Source organism: Cataglyphis hispanica, chromosome 13 (assembly GCF_021464435.1).
Source record: "Cataglyphis hispanica isolate Lineage 1 chromosome 13, ULB_Chis1_1.0, whole genome shotgun sequence".
Classification (NCBI taxonomy): domain Eukaryota; kingdom Metazoa; phylum Arthropoda; class Insecta; order Hymenoptera; family Formicidae; genus Cataglyphis; species Cataglyphis hispanica.
In genome coordinates this window covers 3,951,679-3,973,113 of record NC_065966.1, presented here as the reverse complement: position 1 = coordinate 3,973,113, position 21,435 = coordinate 3,951,679, and the positions used below count along the sequence as shown (strand labels likewise).

At 31.6% G+C, this 21,435-nt stretch overlaps 2 protein-coding genes across 8 annotated transcripts in view; one reads left to right on the top strand and one right to left on the bottom strand.

Annotated features, from left to right (window-relative positions):
* Positions 1-10,511, top strand: part of LOC126853826 (uncharacterized) — a 194,661-nt gene extending 184,150 nt beyond the window's left edge. For 4 of the 7 annotated variants that reach the window (XM_050599872.1, XM_050599870.1, XM_050599876.1 and 1 more), the window contains 5 exons: positions 190-562; positions 752-1,047; positions 1,380-1,622; positions 1,895-2,045; positions 4,614-10,511. In XM_050599872.1, the coding sequence (XP_050455829.1) occupies positions 190-562; positions 752-1,047; positions 1,380-1,622; positions 1,895-2,045; positions 4,614-4,891 (1,341 nt within the window). In that variant the 3' untranslated portion in view covers positions 4,892-10,511. Of the gene's footprint in view, positions 1-189; positions 563-751; positions 1,048-1,379; positions 1,623-1,894; positions 2,046-2,878; positions 3,214-4,519 lie in introns of those variants that run through there. The other 3 variants (XM_050599871.1, XM_050599874.1, XM_050599873.1) reach the window with 3 other exon arrangements.
* Positions 9,786-20,387, bottom strand: LOC126853844 (CD63 antigen-like). The gene is made up of 5 exons (XM_050599904.1): positions 20,185-20,387; positions 12,258-12,455; positions 11,676-11,852; positions 11,235-11,447; positions 9,786-10,975 (listed from the first exon to the last, which is right to left on the bottom strand). The coding sequence occupies exons 1-5, from the start codon at positions 20,242-20,244 to the stop codon at positions 10,901-10,903; spliced, it is 723 nt and encodes a 240-aa protein (XP_050455861.1). The 5' UTR covers positions 20,245-20,387; the 3' UTR covers positions 9,786-10,900.
* Positions 20,388-21,435: the final 1,048 nt, after the last annotated feature.

Here is a 21,435-nt window from a genome sequence, read left to right as displayed (position 1 = left end):
TATTTTTCACATTTTTAAATTTTGAAATTGTAAGGTGGTTTTTTTTTTGGAAAAAATAATTATAGTATAACAAAATATTTTGATTTGAATTATAATTATAAAATTTATTTGATGTTAAGTTTTTTTCGAGATATACTCTTTGCAAATAAAAAAAAAACTTAAATGATAATTTTTTATTTCCCATCCTAGGTCGCGCTTTTAATGGACGCGAGAGCGACCGGACCCTGGCCATATGCTTCGAGTCCTGGTGCATCCTGGAGCAGCGAGGAAGGGGTCTTGGAAAATTCGAGCAAGCGTTCATCAGCGGCACTGTCCGGCTGCAGCGACGATCCCGATACTCCATCAATTGGCACCGATTTTACCAGAGACTTTTATCGGCTAGTAAAGTTCGAGAGCACCAAGAGCTTGGCTAGCACATCGTCCAGGAGTGGCAGACCGCCGCCGGATAGAGAACAAGCACTTCAAAGCGTCCTGTCCTTTATTGCCGAGCAACAGATGTACCTCGCGGAATTACCGAACAATCCCGTGGAACCGCATAACATTATGTCTCACTCGGCCGAAGGTAGGTTGATTAGTAATATAACTAGTCGTATCTACTATTAAATTTTAAAACCGCATTATTTATTTCCCACCCAAATTATTATCGATATAATTATAATAAGAAAAGATTTAAAAAATTAAAAAATATTTTTTAACAAAGCGATAAAAGATTGCGAAATGTGTGAAAAATATTTAAAGACATTTTGAACAGTAGTTACAGAAGTGGGCACTAACAAAAGTGATTCCGCGGGAGAGGCAATGGTCACGGAAATGGAAGGATCGTGCGTTCAAGAAAGTAGAGATAATACCGGAAAAGCTATCGAAACGAGCAGCAACGATGAGCTACTCGATCAGATACAGGTACCACCATTAGCACCTGAGGAAAGGATTGTAAGTGCCGTCTCGTGTAATGGCGGCATCTCGTATACAACGGTAGCGCCGTCGGAATTGGGAGCCGTTCCCGAGGAAGATGAAGAGATCGCGACTTCCTCTACGCCCAGTACGGTTGTAAGTTCTTCAAATACGCGAGTTTACGAAAAAAAAATTTTCAAAAAATAATTTGTGCAATTATTTATATTTTTTTCTCCTGTTGAAATAATTTATTCGCCTATACGAAAAATTTGCTTAAATCTTGCTGGTATTTATTTTGATTATTTTAATATATATATATATATATATTATTTTATTATATTATTTTAATATGTTGTCAATATAATATTTAATAATGCTGTGATAATATCAGATTAATATTAATTTATATTTCTGTATTTATAAATAAAATCAGTATTTTACTTTCTAGTAAAATGCCCTGCTGCAACGATTGTATAATGTTCGCACAGGTAAGCCCGGCACGAGCAACTCTTTTCGTGGAGGGTAGGGATCGAACATTGAGTTTTCACGAGCGCGCCACGTCCAAAGACGTTATAGACGAACTGAATCGCATGATTCGTAAGGGCGAGGATCACACTACCACTATCACTAACAATGAATCGCAGGTAGTGCTAGAGAAACTGGATCTCGCTTGCTGCTGTCCAACAGGATGGGTTCACGTTGAACGCGATATTGACTTCACCGACCCTAAAGTAAGTTACTCGTCGAAATATGAAATTCTTTTTCATAAATAAATTTCAAACAAGATAACTATATATATAATAATGCATTCGATAAAATAACCATTTGTTCTAATATTGTGCCAATTTATGGATATAAAAATTCACATTATTGTTCACTAGAAACTATCTATTTAATGAAATAATAATTTTTGAATTAAAACAAAAGATTTTAGAATAAATTGCTTCACGCTTTATTATTGCCATGTTTTTTCACATGAAAACGCAATTATACTTCCGTTTAGGCCAGAGCCAATCTCTTAGATGTGATGTTAGCAAGCAGCGAAAGTTCCTCGGCGACATCAAGCAGTGGTTCGGCGGGCAGTGATTCGGGGGATGAACCACCTGATTACCGCCACTTGCATAGATTACATCGATACCGACGACAAAAGAAAGGTATTTGTCCCTGGGTGGTATCTATTCTTAAGTAAACACTTTTATCGTGCCGTTTCCGCACATCACCATTCACTACCTTTTCGCAAAACTCATAATTTTTAACCTTACACGATTTTTATCAATGTCTATGTCTATATAACGCTTTCTATCAATAATCATTCTCATTTACGCTTTTCTCTTGAAATTTTCAAGAAATTTACGAATCGTAAGCGAGCTGAAAGTTTGAAATTAAAGTATTATTCAATTAACAAAAATCTAGCGTATATATTATCTATATACATATAGAATATCTAAGTCATCATTTTATACGCAATTCAATTTGATGGATAAGATAAAAATTGCTATATTGATTTTACATCAAACAGATTTTAGTTTCCATGTATAAGAGCTAATATTTTAATTCTTAATAAATTTCGCATTATTCTTATATTCTTACATGTTCTAAACTTTATTCGAAAAAAAAACTATTTTATCATTATTAAATTCCAAAAAAAGTCATGATAAATTAGATATTCTGATATGTATAGTCATATATTGTTAAAAAAAAAACAAGTTTAATATGACTTTAGAAAATTCTATGGGTGGTGTGTGAATAGCGCTTGCTTTCCTAAGCTTAAGATGGCAATACGTCTACACTATTACACCATCTCATCACAATTGACACACATTCGAAACTGACGTCGCACCGTCACACATCGTGTCATGCACTCATTCTGAGGCTTTATTCTTGTCTTATTCGACTAACAATCAACACGGTACAATCACAGTACAATTCACGCTCGCGCCTAGTAGCCCTTTCGCTGTACATAGCCTTTTCCATATTTTCTGTTCAGATGGTAGCTCCTACGCGGTGTGCTTTGATTGTCACAAGAAAAGCTACGTAGTTCGGCTTAGTGACGATCAATTTCTATAAAAGCGACATGACCAATTGGAAGGAATACATTGCCGCGCCGGGGAGCCTATTTCGGCCTGAACTGAACCAGAGTGTACGCCCACAACGGACTTATATGATTGATTTATATAGAATTATTAACCAGAAAATGTTCCTGGCATAGTGCCTTCACGCAATTCCAACTCTCTTCATCTCGCTTACGTATATTTGCGTGACCTATTTGGCACATACATTACCGTCCAAAAGTCTTGTGGACAAAATACAAGGTATTAAGTATAAAAGACTATTGATTATATATATATATATATATATAAATATATATATATATAATATATATATATATATATATATATATATATATATATATATATATATAGAATCAAATAAAGAGACATATAAATCAAATGACATAGAAGATTATTGTGTGTAATCAAATGTAGTGCAATTATTTAAATGTACTAGTTTTATGGATAATCAAAGAGAGATGTGTATATCTTTCTAGAAAAGTGCAAATATAATACTATTTAAAAAATATCCAAAGACTTTTAGACGAGAATGAAAGTTAGTGTGCAAATGTCTTTCCAAAGTAAAAAAATGCGTGTACAGAGCAACGGCGCAATATATAAGATAGATATAAACATTATGTGTACTCTGTATTATAAAATGGAACAGTTTATCACACGTGGAATTGCGTCAGGGTAAATCGAGAATATTTACTTTCTCTCTCATTGTATTGCGAGCGAATCGATTTTCAAATCTTATTGGCATGTGCAAGACCGTTTCAGCAATTTCATCTTCCTTTCTGACCGCTTTATTTCATTTATACGCCTGCCTATATTTCATGATTAATTTCACCGCATTGACGATCATGTTTAATTTAGCAGCGTGTGATTAATCTATTCTATTTGGATGGATTCTTTTTTCCTGACTTTGTAACACATAACATGTTTCATTACATATATGCGATTTTAATTAATTTATCATTTTCGAGCGAATCATAATCATATCATAAAGTAAATTGGACAAATAGCGTGCAACAATTTAACACAAAAAATTTGTCATAAATTAATTACATACAAAATTTGGAACTTTAATTCTCCAAATTGATTTTTTTATAAATATAAAAAATATGTACATAATTGTTATATTTTAGTTTTTATTGATTATTGGACAAAGATATTAATTGCCACGTTTCAACTTGTATTAAAAAATTTGTGACAATTTAAAGCTTAGAATTAAAATAAAAAGAAATTTTTAGAAATATTTTCATGACTTTTGTCTATTATAATATATCGTACGCGCACACGATTTGTTCGATTTACATCATCCATTCGGTCGTGCACCCGCCAAATGCCTAAATTTCGAATAAAAAAAGTCCACGGAAGAAAGAGGTGTAACCGGTGCGGTGAAGCGACGGTGGAAAGCGGAGAAACGATAGGCGATATATGCGAACGAATAGAGGAGACGTGAAAAAGAAAGAAGGAAGGAAAAAAAGGGAGAAAGGGTGAGAGAGAGAGAAAGAGAGAGAGAGAAAGACGTGAATACGTGAGAGTGCTAAGCCGAGCTACTCTGTGTCTGCTAGAGCCGGTATAGAGAGAAGAGAGAAAGAGAAAGAGCGCAAAATCGAGTCGATCGAGTGAAGTCTGAGAGCAGCTGTGTGCCCTTGGTTTCTTCAGCGTCGGCGGCCCAGGCGCACCGCGTCCTCCGATTGCCGTCTACCTGGGGCTCGTCGCGGCCATCGATCATCGGTCGCGGTGACGACTTCTTCGTACGTTATGGGGACAAGGAACGCGAGGCGGTGGCCTCTTTCGACTTCCTCGACGAGTTCGTTGCAGCAACGATGGCGGCCTCCTCCTCCTTGCTCGGTTCGGATGGCAGCCCCCTCGACTTGGATGATGACCTGGCGCCGTGTGTCGACCTCAACAGTGACATCATGAAGCTTTCACCACTTTAGGAATGAAATACCGGGCCGAGAGCGCGCGCAAGTCTTTCCCAAGTAAATAAATTAGGCCAAGTGTCTTTTGGATACCGGAAAATCTAGTTTTTAATTTTTTCTTTGACGAAATTTTTTTTTATTTCAAATGTTTAAATTCTCTATTTTTATTTTTAACATATGTATAGAAATGAGAAAACTATAATTTCAAATTACATTTTTTCAAAATTTGAAAAAGAATATTGCACGGTAAAGGCTCGCGAATCTACTAAATGCAGCATCATTGTTTGCTTCATGATCATGCCAATTATAACGAATCAAAATGACGAGCTACTTGATGGTGGTTTGATCCTATTTAATGCAGTGAAAGATAAAACAATAAGTAACTATTTGCCACCGATGTTATAATATATTCTTTCATCATCGACGAAGATCGATTATTTTGAAATATTAGGCCAATATCGTTCATCACGCTATTCGTTTACGATGAATAAGAAATATTATTCTATAATGTTTTCGACACCGCGCGTTTCGAGTCTTGAAATTTCGTATAATTGTGTGAATTTTCTCCTATCACATGAAATAATTGGAAAACTTAAAAACGTCGCGTGTCAAGATAAATTAACGATTTAAGACAAATATTTATCTTGTCTTTTTTTTCTGCGAGCTTCCTCTTATTCGAGATACAAATAACCCACTATAGTACAGTCGAATGTAAAACAGAAAAGTGAGAAATCAATGAGAGTAAGTAATTTAACAATAAGCTAGATCCAAGATGGATTCAGGTTCCTAACTAGATTCAGGCTGATCCTTGATTGGAATCCAGTCTGCAAATCGAGTTAAATAGGACAACATCTCTATTATCACTATCTCTAATATCCGATTTCAGTATGCAGTCAAAATACATAAATTTTGTGTTATATTCGCGCTGTGCTTTGGTGCGCTAAATAAAAAGGATCTACTAATGGGTATGTGCGGATAAATATTAGTCAAAGACTTAGCGATAAGGATATGTAAGTTGTAGTCGACCTGTGACATTAAAATAGCATATACGGCGAGCACAAATCGCCACGATTGGAAGGCCCTCGAAAAAATGAACGCACACTAGCGTCATAGATATAGCTGCAATCTTTTTACAAATATTTCGGATACTGTATATCACGATTGTTACAAAGAACAGGATCTTTCTACTAACTTAAAAAAAGATTAAACAACAAAATTCTTTTATAAATATTGGATTCGTCAGGAAATATATTATGCATAATAGTTGAATTTCTTCTCGCAACGAATTAAGACGTATCATAATGAATTAATACGTATCATAATAAAACAAAGATTCAATGTTTGAAAATGAAGATTTTTTTGTAAATGAGAATTTAACAATTCGATAAACTCCGCGAACTTAATATTTATGAAAAAAAAACTATGGAGAAATTATTTAAATGGCTCTAAACTGTCAGAGATCTTGATTGTGATTGAAAGAAACGTCGTTTCCATCGAGGATGGTGCATTTTAAACGACACAAGCTGTCATTGAATCATTGTGATGACTTCCGGGGAAATATATGTCACAGCGCGGTCACCTTCCAAAGTGAGCTTAGAGAGTGTAGACTAAGAGGTAGTTGTATCGATTTTCTATGAATTGTTAGATATTTTATACTCCTTTACTCCCTCCTCCTACCTTCCCGTCAATCGTCGAATGAGCGTCGAAAGATTCGCGAAGATCGTTATACGATAATTCGATCTATGCGCGACGAACTATTTTCTTCTGTCCTTAGAGATATAAGAACGTAAACGAGCCTGTAAATTTCGCTTCCAAACTTTGTAATATAGTAGATTGTGAGAAAGAGCGAAAGAGAGATAGAAAAAGGTAATCTTGCGTAGAGAAAAAAAATTGACAAAATAACGCGATTATTTTGTCGGGCGGACGAAAGGGGCACTTCGGTGTAATTTGTACGAAAATTGTCACTCCGAGGCGATTTTTGAGTAATGTTTGGTCGAATTATAGACATAATATCATTAGTGTATACGTAACTTTAAGATAATGATAGAGATCAAGATTATTTTACATGTAGTTGTATACCTGTATGACAAGAGTATGAGGATCAATATTTAAGATGGAGAGGAGGCTGCATGGACGTTGAAAGTTGTCCTATATATACTCGCGTTGCTACTGTTCTAGTCAAGCAAGTGAGATCATCAATTAATCTTAACAATCTTGTCAATACATTAATTAATCTTAACAATTTTATCAATACACTACATTGTATAGTGTATTGATAAAAATGTATCTCCTCGTTCATGAACAAACATTGAGATATAAAAAGATATTTGAATAATTTGAAATAAAATTTAACCCATAGACGATCTCATCTGAACTCTGTAATACATTTCATCTTCTTTCAGATAATATTTTGCAAATCTTTAAAAAAATAACTTAGGGGCTATAATATTTAAATTAATCCTTGTAATACATTAATAATACCTTATACAATCATGATCATATATACATATATTACTGTTATTTATTAAATAAAAATAAAAATACGAATCTATTAAATGATGAAAATTTCATTGACAAATATATGAAAAAGAATGTATTTTCTAATGTATGCCAATTAATCAGTGCTAATTAACGGCTATCTTAATACGCAAGATTACTTCCGTTAAAATACGCTGTTGCTATGTTAATTTAAATCAAAAAAAAAATATCGTAATTTATTTTAGTCATTATATTTTAATATTAATAAAATGCAAAACTGGTTGTAGAAAAGAAAAATTTAATTTCTAAGGAAACAACTTTCGTCCTGCAGCCTGAAAATAATAGACTAACGACATAGCTTTAAGATGTTTGTAAGTTTTACCTGGGGACCGTACGGCCCCATCTTTATTCCCGGTCGCAGTAGCAGCAAAGTCAAATGATAATCGCGAAATGGAGATAGACTTTTGCTGAACGACATGATGTACATAGTATGTATTATAGCTCAAAACGCAGATGTAAGCAATCCTCTCTTGAACTTAATAAATAATGACAATATATGAACGTAAAAAAACTGGTCATTTGAATTGTTGTCATTTATATTTATTTATTGATGTGCAAAATTGAACATGCAGTTTTATTGCGCAGCAATAGTAATTGCATGTACATTATATATCAAAAACGACGAAAAAAATTAATCAAAACCACGATATGCACAAAACAACAGTTCAATATTATGTAAAGATTTTAATTTCAATTCAATATAGCGAAATTGTTATTATCATCAAAAGATAATATTCAATTGACGTTGATTAAAAATAAAGAGCTTTGAGCTTTTAAAAAAGAATATATTCCCAGGAAAAATATTCTTTCTATATGATAATGCAAAAATAATAATCAAAGTAATTTAAAACTCTAAAATTAAAATAATTAGTCGAAGAATTAAAAATATGATTATGCGATTAAATATAGCACAGTTATTTGGTCTATATAATACTGATTGATTTAATCTCAAAACGTTGAATTAATTTTTGATATAAATTTGGGCGTGTCGATTTTAAATTCGTATGATAAATTAACTTGTACGCGTGCGAGATAAGGAAATTCAAAAAGTTGACCTTGACTTGCAAATTAAAAAAGGTAACAAAATTTCGGCCGTTTACGCGGCAAATGTTCCCGCCAAAAAAAAAAAAGCGCGGGAATACTAACATCGATATTACGACACTGTTGCATTGCATATCGATTTTTTCGAATACTCACCGTGAGATGATAATAAATGCTAAATAACATTTATTAGCAATAGTAACAGAAAAATGAGTACAAAAAAGACACATTGATTTTATTTTTCGCATTTCTCAATCATTAGTTCTAAATTTGATAGTCGTAAAAACGAGGAATTATTCACGCGTAAATCGTGGATCGTATTTAATGAACTATCTAATGACGCGATATCGAATTGAATTGAATTTAACGCGATAACGATTGACAAAGCGATTCAATGACTCGTAAATGTAAAAAATTATATCCGATATATCAATTTCTTAATGTAACAGCATTTGTCGTTAAAAGGAGATATGGATATGGCGTCGTTATTGCAGACGCGGAGAGATTTATTCATTTATTAATAGGTAAAAATTAAAGGAAAGGATTTACTTGATTACTGTTATTTTGCATCCCATCCTGATTCTTGATTCGGTAGTTCAGTGGACATGAGAAGAAACACACACACAGTGTTTGCTTGAAAAATAAATCACACGGCCACTTTGTTCACGATATGTGATGCGATGGACGGTTCGAGTTTAACTGACTTCAAATTCAAGGGGGCGTCTCGGTTCCAAGGGCGCCACTCACAAGTATGAAGATAGCCGAGGGAGCAGGCAGACAACATAGAAGTGAGAAAAATGATCGAAGGATGCCATTTTAGATGAGGAGAATTCACCTAAAATGAAAAAGGATAACATAATTGGCTATTCAATATTGTCATCACTTTTTTGATTTGAATAAAAATCGTGTTCGGGATATCTAGCAGTATGTTGTCATCCTTATTCATCGCATATTAGCAGTTAATTTCGGAACACAATCAAAATGAGATACTTCAACTTAAAGTTGTACAAGCAACATATATGTGTATATATATACAAAGATATGTATTTTAAAACCAAATACTTAATACGCTGCTTTTTTGAATGTAAAAATATAAACGATATAAAAAACAAAGCCCTAATAATCATAAATATGTACTTCAGAGCATTATTCTCATATTTGTCAAAAACTCGCACAAATACATTTTCTCATTCAGTTACTTTTAAATGCTTAAATTCTAAATAAAATTGAAAATTATGAAAAAAATATCAGTAGAGATTTTTAATACGTGAAAGTACGCTAAATCAAACTATTTTTTGCTGATGTAAAAAAGAAAAATCAATCGCGTGAGTCCTTATCCTTTTTCTATGTTTATTTAATTAATGTACAAAACTGGGCACATAGTTTGACTCGCAATAAAAGTGATAGTAATCGCTGGTACGTTTATATATTATATCGAAAACGGCGAAATATATAATCGAATATAATACGCGTTATGTAATAATTTGACGATGTAAGATAATCTATATCTATGAGAATTTTACAACTTCATTTGAACAATTATTTCTATAGTATGCCCAGCTTTTATATGCGATTTATCGTCGCGCCTATTGATAAAATATTTATACAAATGTCCCTTCATTTGTTTATTTGTTTGTTAAGCACGGCGATGGGATTTCTTAAAGTAGTTTTTATTACAAGAGAAAAATACATATAGATTTATATAGATAATAGCCATACTGTGTGCTGTACAAACAAAGTGAATTTTATGTAAAAACATATATGAAAACTCCGTGTTTTAATAGCGGTTAATCTTTTCTTACAGGTACAATCTTGTAATCTATTATGAAAAAATCTTTATAACGTTAACTTTGTAAAATACTATCGCTCTTCCGTAATAAGTATACCAAGTATTTTGTTCGAACTCGAACTAATTATTCGGAACGATATATGTTCAATAATTACACAACAGATATTTTATTTTGTTTCATGTTTTTCTAATTGTTATCGAGGTATAAATGTGAGTCAAAGCAATACCGTATCAAAATATATAACCGTATAATCGTATTAAAAAAAATAATTATATATAAGTAATTTTAGAATATAATGATTTACGGTAACATTCATTGCCAGTTAGTGCGTCGAGTTCTACATTAGATTCTTAATGTAGAATTTAAGTTCCTAAAGTTAGCAAATAAGAAAATATTTTATCGAAAATATATTATCTTTATGCTTTTTTTAATCACGATTGGCAATGCGCAAAGAGACTCGAAAATATAAAGAGGCACTTTGCTCTATATTTTTCTGCTTGAAAAAAAGAAAAAATAATTTAATTTAACCTATTGTGTACGTAAAGCGTCAATATTTTATCACATGTCTTAGGCGAATATACGCAAAAGATAGATAAAAACGTTGTTGTGTATGAAGAAGCTTCCCGTCCAAAACGGTGTTCTTCACGTAGTTCCATTTTTATACACTATAGCCTCTGCGTTCGGCGTTCTTTATGGAATTCGCCAGACATAGCGCGAAGATGATGCCAATCAGCTGAGAAAAAATTGAATAACATACATACATTAATTGCAAAATATTTATACGCGAGAGAAAAACGAAAAAACTGAAGAGAGCAAAAAGTTATATTTGTTTGAATACTTGAATGATAAGAAACTTTTTCGAGCTCAGATAGATTAAAATTATTATCTTTTATCGCATCTCTTCCAGTTATCGTATGTCTTCGATATATATAAGATAATTTTCCAGTTTTATTTAACCTCTTTACAAGTTTGCGTTTATGGAGCTTATTTACCTCGATTGCAGCGATACCCAGAGCGATGCCACCTAATGCCGCGCATGCAGATTTAAAGAGATCTTTTAGCGCGACTACACAACCCTCCTCGTAAGCTTCTTGTTGGGAACATGTTAAAGCTACATTGGTTGGATCTTTACCGCAGCAGCTTCCCGGAATAGATATATTAAGAGTTTTGAAATCTTTATAACTTTCAACGCCACAGCATTCCAACTGCAAAAATTCATTTTACATAGAAATATTCATTATTTATAAATCCAAACACATATCTATTCATTTAAACTATTTTCAATGTTACATGCAGTTATTACATTCAAGATCTCTAATAGTATTTCACTCAACTACGACTTAGAGAGAAAATTCGAATAATAACGCAACATAATATAATAATATAATTATTTTATATGCAAAAAAGATTATTATTTCAAAAGGCCATCTTACTTCCTGCTGTATTAAATCTACAAGTTCCTTCTGTGACTCTCTTTTAGTATAATAGTTGAAGACGTTCATTGCGTATTCATTCTTAAAATCGATTTCATCGGCATTCTTCAGTACGACAAATGCGTAAATCGCAACAGCCACTTGTATGATCAGGATCGTTAAAAGTAAAGTTGCAAACTGCGTAGAAAACATATCAGATAAAATTGTCATGTGTAAAATGGTTGTGCTGTTTGATTGATTTAATAATTGTAAATATGTAATGTAATTGTTTAAGAAATACACTGTTAACAATGCAATAATCACACAAATATATTCGTTGAAAAAATGGATAAATAAGGCAAAAATTGAATATAAAACACAAATCAGTAAATTTAATAAATTTGTCTTCACGCTCGTTTCAATTCTTCGTGTTTAATTTTATAAATAAGTTTGTTACAGTTCTATAATATTTTCAAATTTATAAATGTATTAAATTTTTTTTTTCATTTATGTTTAAAATTTAAGTTAAAATACACTCAATGCACCGATAAGTGTGCGTAATGTAAAAACAAATCAAGATTGAAATTTGCTGAAAAGATTTACCGTGACAATCATGCAATGACTCTCGCGAATCGCACCACAGCATCCGAAGAAAGCGATCACAAAGATGATGCTGCCGATGACGATCAATGTTATCGATGGGAACGCAAGATCACCAGTGATGGTTTTCATTTCTTCGGCATATTTTTGATCTCCTATGCGCACTAAAACGCCCACGACCAAGATAGCTAAACCGCATAGCTGCAATAAGAGATTTCGTATTTACATATCATCATACGCACACATATCATCATCATATATCTCTAATACCTTTCTGTTTTATATAATTTATCTATTCTGTTTTCTATAACATTTTTTTCTGGTATTATTAACATAATTTCATAATATACTTTATTTTGTTAATAAAGCTTATAATTCTCGTCATATAAGATGAAGATGATTATTTCACGAGTTTCTTTCTTATATGGAAATGAATAATGATCACAACGTATATATAAAAATTATGATGGAGTATGTCATGTGTTTACATTAAAAATATGTAACAGTGTAAATTATGACAGATATCATATAAAAATTACAATAATGTATCACAAAATCATAATATATTATAAATATAAAGTTGGAGATCAATATACATATATTCACAAATAAAACTTTTTTCTAAGCAATTTCCAATATAGTTGCATACATTTATGTAGTATTTTTTATGTAATATTCTCGTTACTACTTCAATATGTAATCATCAATAAAAAACCAATATATCAGTCAAATCACGTATGATATATTTTACGAGTTGGCACGGGTACGTTTGGCCATTCGATTGCTAAGAAGTTGTTGCCAAGTATGCGTTAAATATTGTTGATCAATAATATAGAATAGAAATAGATAGAATATAAATAAACGTATATTTACTAACATTTATGTTTAACGTCCTCGATATCTGGAAATCGTCCTTGAAACATTGCCTATCCGTTATTTTTATATGTTGCTATGCTATATAATGCGGTCGATCTTGAGATCGTCGCAGGTGGACTAATGCACTTATTCAAGGCGTAAGTAAAACACAGACGACGAAGTGCGTTTGTCCGATCGATCAATTCAACATCTTTAATAATTTCCGTCCTAGTTCCACACACACACACACACACAGAATAATCAGAACTGCATTGTAAAGTACGTCGTGCGTAAAATGACGCATAAAAAAGCACAGCTCAAGAAAAAAGGAGAACAATTCTCAGAATAGAGATGTTAACTGAGATTTTATTAGTGATCAACTAAAAGAAGTGATAATAATGGTCAATAATTAATCGTTTTCGTTAATTTTGATTTTATTTCAGGACTCACAGAGTACGACAAGACATTTGGTTGGGAATATCGCTGCAGAGAATACGATCTTTATTGCCGCAAGGTATCGAAATTATGTGCATCAGTGTGAGTGGCAACATGTGTGTATATGTCATACGCACATGGCGCCGAGATGACATCATCATATTCTCGGAGAATCAACTTCCTCCAAGATTACGCCTGCTTGGTGACACTGGCGTCTTCGTTTTCTGTTGAAAACAATTTGTATTTCCGTATTTTTTTTGCAACTGTCCCAATTTTGAGATGATCGTTCAATTAAGCATGAAATCTCAGTTAAAAGTAGTGTTTTTAGATAAATTCTTATTGGCCATTTTTGCAATATTGAATATATGCAATCGAGGTTTCAAGAAGAATTGAGACGGATTTTTCATACAGTTACTATATGATGATCGATAAGATAAGTATCGATCGAACAGCCAGGATGACTGTTCAAGGTCTAAATTAAATATTTACTCACGTTCAGAAAGAGATCGAAAACGCATGATTCACCTTGTTGTAATATGCGGGAACGCAACATATAGATTTTTCGATGTAAAAAGATATAATATATAATAATACAAAAAGTTCACGCTCTTCTTTGATAGAAATAATATTAATTTTAAAATTATTTGACACATCATATATAGATAATACGATAAATAATCTATTATCAAATATAAACTTGTTTTATATCATTTGTAAAATTAACAAGAATGATTAATAATATCTGAAATACATGTATCTCATAAAATTCTCTGTAGCTTCGCAGATAATTTCAGATAACAAACATGAATAACAATTAATCATCGCCGATAACTAATCGGGGAGCTTAATTTCGGAATCAGGTTTCGCAGAATTAAATCGCGCTTTGAAACTATGACAAAATCAACGGATGAGTTTTACTGTAAATATAATAATAATAATAAATAAAATATTTATAAATATAGGGCTTTCAAAAAAACATACATATGACAATAAAATTATTCGCATAAAATAATATTGTATTATTTTTTTTTTTGTTTTTGCATTCATATACTGCCTCATTCCTCTTTCATAAAATTTCAGAAAATTTAAAAACAGGGAACTGAGGCTCATAACAATGCAAGTTTTTTTTTTAATCTGCCAAAACAATATAAAGAAAAAAAATTTGCGCATCGAGAAATATAATCGCGAGTATGCAGACATGTGTAATGTTATAATTACGGAAAATGATACACTGGGAAATCACCTCCCCCTCCCCCCATTAGCCTGACATTAGGAAACCTGACGGAGAACGGAAATTACAAATTACAATGTTATGAAATGCGCGTAATATATGTACAGAAAACTCACGCGCAGAGTTATATGGAAACCATGAGGAAGATATCTTTTATTGTAAAAATAAAAACTGAGCGTAGATAATTCTTGAGCAGGAGTGACGAGCTAGAATAATCATTAAAAATATTCAAAAAAGATAATTCTTTTTTTTGACAACGGAGAGATTAAATAAATTTTCTCTAATCTGATAATAAGAGAAATTGTGATTTTTCTAATTATTTTCATTCAGGTCCACTATTGATTAAGTCATGATTTAATAGATGTAATGTATTAATTTGCGAGAAATAATATTTCAATAAACAAATTGGAAAAGTTAGTTTAATTTCCTATAAATAGGATTATCTGATTCTCAAAGGCTAGCAAACTGTAATCTTATATCCTTTTCTCGGAATATAATCGCGTTGACGGTAAACGTTTAGATAACATTTCGCTATAATTAAATATCAATAATAATCAGAAACAAACATGTCACGAAAATAATCGATAAGACGATATATGATATTCATGCTACGTGTAAAAAAAAATATTATATAGACATTCAAAAAAAGATTAGATTAAGATGTCAGAATTTTAATTGCACAAAATTTAAAATAATTTTTTTATTGCAAATTATATTCGCATCATTTATTAATCCCATTTATTATTTCCACTGTACATTATTCCGTAAAAATTATCTATTATTCCAAGAAATTTTGTGTTGCAAATTATTTTGAAAATAAGATTTGTTACTCATGTATTCGGAAAATTTCGTCAATTTTTATCTGAGAGAAACGTTGGCTGTATTAAGCAATTTAATAATTTGCCTTCAATGTTAAGTTTTTCTAGTATCTATTCTCAGATAAAACATTTACCCTCGCAAATTGTTTCGGAAAACAAGATTGTCGAATATATCAGTTTTCTTGAAAATACCCAATATGCATGTTGCACAAGTTTGTATAATTAAAATCGGGAAATTGCAAGATAAATAGTAGCGGAAATGGTATCTTGGTTGTGTGCTGGCTTTTGATAAAATAATACGCAAAAATGACAATTATGCAACTGGAAACGTATGCATGAGAATGAGTAACATTGAATATAATTTTTTTGTAATTTGTATCAAGAACACAAAAGAACTCGTACAATTAAGCGTTGTTACGAATTTATGCACGCGTAATTTTTATTAAATACGTTAAGAAAGAGAAATTAAAACATTGTCATAGTAAATTAATTCATTAACAAAAATACGTTATGTTTTATATCGAAGTATTGAATAATGTTTTCTGTTTTGTGTAACAGCAATTCTTATCTAAATATGATAGCTATTTTTCTAAATTAATACAGTTATTTAATTCAATTAATAATAATGACTTAGCAACACGATGTGTTTTTCCCGCATAAATTATGCAAATAATTCCTAGTTGCATTATCCATATTTGAACAATTAAAATAATGTTATTATTAAATAAACAATTAAAGCATAAAATAGGGAGAAAGTTGAACAAAAACCTGATCCTGATAATAAAAAAATCGAAATAAATAACATTCATATGCTCATTATGTGATAAAAAAAATCTAACGAAGTTACATCATTCACATTTACAAACAGTTCGATAAATATTCATCGATTTCATTCATGAATAAACGTCGATGATCAATTCCAACAAAATATTCTCTTTGCCTCATCAAGACAGGTCCGAGACAATTTTGCCTGAAGCTATAAACAAAAAATTTACATATACAATGATATTTTTCATATCTACTGCATGACTGTTTATCTCTCGGCAAGTAACTACAATTAATGAGACTAAACAACGATGTAAAGAAAATAAATTGTATGCACTCCGAAAAATTAATTTGCGAAAACGAGTCAGAGAAAACGTACCATAAAAAATGGACAAAATCATTCTCGAAAAAGCAATTATCTTTCTCTTGCAATTATCTGACTTTTTCGTGACGATTCAAATTCTCTCATAAGCGAATTCATGGATGTCAAAACATGTGTTATTGTATACAAATCTTATCAATCGTGATTTTTTTCAAAAACAAAAGGCGCAGAAAACGAAAATACAGTGGAGATTAAGATTTTTCCGAAAGAATATTATATATATCGAACGAGCTTTATTTCTCCAATTGCAGATAATAAATATTGAAAATGAAAAAGCATTTAAAATATCTTGAAAACTTCTGATCAAAAGTAAGATTCCCGGCAAAATACAAAATGGATAAATATTTGATTTTTAGACGAGAGTATATAACAATTCGATATAAATAATTAAATCTCATTTCGATTAAAAATTTCAAATTTATTTCGATAGAATGATCGTAATGCATAATATCAATAAATATTACACCGGCAATTAATAGCGATAATAGATTAATCTTGATACTTCACAATTTCAATCCTCATTAATTTATGGAAAATTTCTTATGATCGATATAATCATGACCTTTTTTTGGCACGATATCTCGCGGCAAGAAAAAGATGTTTTTCTTCGCTGCTGCTAAAGTTTGCATATCATTGCATAGCCAAGCAACAAGATCATGTCTGCTAATTTTAGCCACTCTGTATATAGGTGTCTGTTTACTTCTACAAAATAAATCTATCATCGAGAACAGATGGATAAATAAATGCAAACGAGGTGATATTAAATTGATAATAAATCTCAGCGAACAAGAACATTAATAAGCAAATATAATAAGTTATTGCAAATCAATTAGTCAATTTAATAGATTTTTTTTTGTTATTATTATAAAAATTTATTTAATAACAAGTGTAAGATGCGAATAATTATGCTAGCATTATAATCAAACAATTATCTATTTACATCGAATGTATTTTAATTGAACTAAAATTAAATATCGCACCAACTTTTAAAATAATGATCTAGAAGTGATATTTTTTTCTTCGATGTGTATATTAAATCATATCTTAAATTTACGACCATAGGTTCTAGACTAGAAAAGGGAAAAAATATTTAGCAATACCGATAATATATAAAACGGAAGATTTTATGACGCTCTGCATACAATTAGACAGATATTTCTAGATTTCTCTTGAGATGCATCTTTTTATCAAGTTGCACTTTTACGATACTCCAAAACAGTAATTTCAGCGTTCACTTGTTCCATCATGTATCATGTATCGACTTTCGACGAAGGGAGAAGATAAGATGAGAGAGAGATGCCAGAGTTTCTCTTACACAACACGATCCTTTGTTCTCCAACAGTACAAAAGAATGAGTTTCGCGGACAAAATTCAATATGCGACGACGACTACGACTATGCGAGAAGGGAGAGAACGAAGGGGGAGACCTTGGGAGCAGCAAGAAACTATTGTGACCAGGCCACGGTAAGCAAACCGAGCGGAAAGGAAGATCGTAAATGAGTCCACCCGACTGTCCTCGTGACGTTCTCAGAAATGTATCGAATGAAAATATTCCAATTACGTCATCGAGGATATTATCTGCTAAGGAAAATATAATACATTCGTCTTTATTCCCCTGAATTAAGATGAATTAATTTTTTTCACAAAGGAAATGTTGCGCAATTTGTGAGTTTTGAAAGCAATTACGTGACTTCAAGTATCACCAATGATACTTGGATGAAACGAGATATACGTGTCTCTTTTCTTTTTATCTTTCTAAACATACCGCATGACTTATCGTTTCTTTGTTAGAGGTGTGTTGTTGTTTTTACTGCCGAGAGCTCGCTCAACGAAACTTCTTCATTCGTGTTTTCATTTTAATAATTATTTTTGCACACAATGGGATTTTTAAAAGCTAGAAAGATGAAAGAAAACTATGACTGCTACTGTTAATAGGATTAATAGCGATAATAATGAATGCAATGATTGGTTGACTTTATCTATCGATAAATGAGCATGACAACAATGACAACAACGTTTTAGTCGTTTTAGATAGAGAGTAAGAAAAAGTATGAATTATATAATTTTTGTAACAGCAATAAAAATCCAAATAAATGTTATTCATAACGTACAAAGATGAATCGATATTCGCGATCGAAAAATTATGACAGATACCAGCGAAAAGCTAGGTAACACGTTAATTTACATGACTGTTGATTGTCGTTAACCTTGGGTTTTTCTTATCGTTATGAGTCAGTTACGTTTACGCGAGGACAATATTATATACTAAAAGTTGACTCATGTGATCATATCTCTCTCTCTCTCTCTCTCTCTCTCTCTCTCTGTCTTTCTCTCGTCTCAAAATCAATTTACACGATACATTTAATGATTAATATTTAGACGCTAATTAATGGATTAGATGTTCTACTATTACAAGACATTACAATTTTAGATATTTTAAAATATACACATGCAAGAATGATCAATCATATGATATTTCATGGATCATATACTAACAAGTTGCTTTTGGACTGTCAATATAATTATAAACGACAAAATAGCGGATTAAGTGGATTATAATCTTTATTTAAAGAGATCCTTTATTCAATGAAAAAAAAAAGGCATTTTTACGATATCAAATAAACATTCAATATTTTTTTTTATGAAATTACATTTCTTGCAAAATTCAGAAAATGTCGATGTAATAATAATCTCTTTACTATTCTACCACAAATAATCTTGCGATCTTTCCTCTTTCGTGAATGTACGCAGGAAGTATATAAAAATTTAGAATGGTCCTATCAATAGCGTGACAAATGTAACGGTCACGTATACGGGCAGAACACGCGTTTCAAGGTCAAGGACACGCGAGATTGAGCAACAAAGCAGCATCATCGAATTCGTGGAAAAAGTGGGTAAAGAAATTTTACTAGAGAAACTTGTTATATTTATATACAAAAAGTATCTTTTGCATACTTTTACATACGTATTTTACGTATCACGTACTTTCGCACGCGCGAAATTTATAGCAGTAGATGCACCATCGATTTCTCAATTTCGATCGTTGTTGATTATATTCGAACGTGATCTTCGGAGAAATAAAGCGTTGAAAGCGAAGGAAAACACGGAGATATTTCGACAGCTTATTTATGATCCGCTTTTACAGAGCTAAAAGTAGTCTCTGTGACTCGCGTAACCGAATCTCGAAGAACCTAAACTCAGGCGGTACAAACGAATGAATGGGACTTACGGCGACTTTGCAATCGTTAAAGAGACGAAGATAAAGGGCCTCTAATGTAACTATTATTTTACTTTCACGCGATAACATGTAATCCTCGAGTTAGACATTTTTATACGGATGGTTATCGCTAAAGGCGGGACATAAATATAGAACGTTTTGTCTCTGTAAGGTTATGACGCCACACAATGGTTTTCCCTCTCTTTCTCTTTTTCTCTGATACTTACCACAAAGATGAAATTAAATATAAAGAGCAGATACTTGATCATTCCCATTCCGCACCCCATCTTGATCGTTGATTCTCTAATTCAATGGCCAAAAATGGAGTTTTGCGAGGACGATAAATCGGAATTCCGATCGGCGGCGGGACGGACTCGCTCGCGATTCGCGACACGCTACAAACGCGATCGACGGTTCGAATTTAACTGAATTCTCTCAAAGGCTGCTTCGCGCGGTACCGTCACAACGATGACGCACGAATTTATCCGAAGTTAACCGAAAGCATGATGTACGATAAAAAAGCGCGCCAGATTACGCTAGATATCGTGGAATTAATTTTCAACGAACGCATCGATAGGGTATTATCCAATTCATATTATCTTGAAGTGGTAAAATGCGAGATGTTGTATTTAGAGGAATACAATAATTTTCATATATCTCTAATTAATGAGACTGGAAATAATTGGGAATTCTGGCACATCCGGTAATTAAATAACAATATTACAATATATTATGCAGAAATGATAAGATTTAGTAGGTGAAAGAAATACAATTTTAAATTAATATAAGTTAATGCTAATATTTTAAATAATTAGAAATATCTGAAACCTGAACAAGAAATTAAATAGAAGTGTAATAAAATTATTTTATATCAATTAAGAATTTGATGAAACACACACAGAAATATTTATTATAACTGTATTTTAGATCAGAAAGATATTGATATTCGAAATTTTTCTTGAGTTAATTTTAAATAGCACAATATTGTCTCAATCTAATCTATTACAATTTCATTTGCCAAAAGTAGATGCTAAATTGTAATCATCAAGAATTTATTTAGATCGAAGTTTCGGATTTATTTGATATATTATATAAATTAAATTTTTAATTATACTTTTATAATTATAAAAAAAAGAATAATTAGCATTAAAATTTTTTCTACATCTTGTAAAAGTTTTAAATTAAATGTATATAAATATACAGAAGAAATAATATCTTTATAAGTTTTTAAAGATGGATAAATCAAAATAGATATGACGTGATTGACGGAAATTTAGTCATCAGTATCAGACATACTAAATGATGTCACTGCAAAAATATGTGGTTGAACTTTATTTTTCGTTGTGCGAAATCTTTCTTTAAGTGAAATGAAATATGAGCAATTTGTTGAAATAGAACACTAAGAAAATTATCTCAATGAAATTTGTTCTGTCAGATATTCTAATTTCCTCTTTATTTTTTATGAATTATTTTTTAAT

What these genes read in the sequence shown, in the direction of transcription:
- LOC126853844 (XM_050599904.1), bottom strand. Translation starts at nt 20,244, where the DNA reads ATGGGGTGCGGAATGGGAATGATCAAGTATCTGCTCTTTATATTTAAT. An exon ending in GTCATTGCATGATTGTCACG is followed by an intron (nt 11,853 to 12,257) that starts GTAAATCTTTTC and finishes TTTTCTACGCAG; the next exon opens with TTTGCAACTTTACTTTTAAC. An exon ending in TAGATTTAATACAGCAGGAA is followed by an intron (nt 11,448 to 11,675) that starts GTAAGATGGCCT and finishes GAATTTTTGCAG; the next exon opens with TTGGAATGCTGTGGCGTTGA.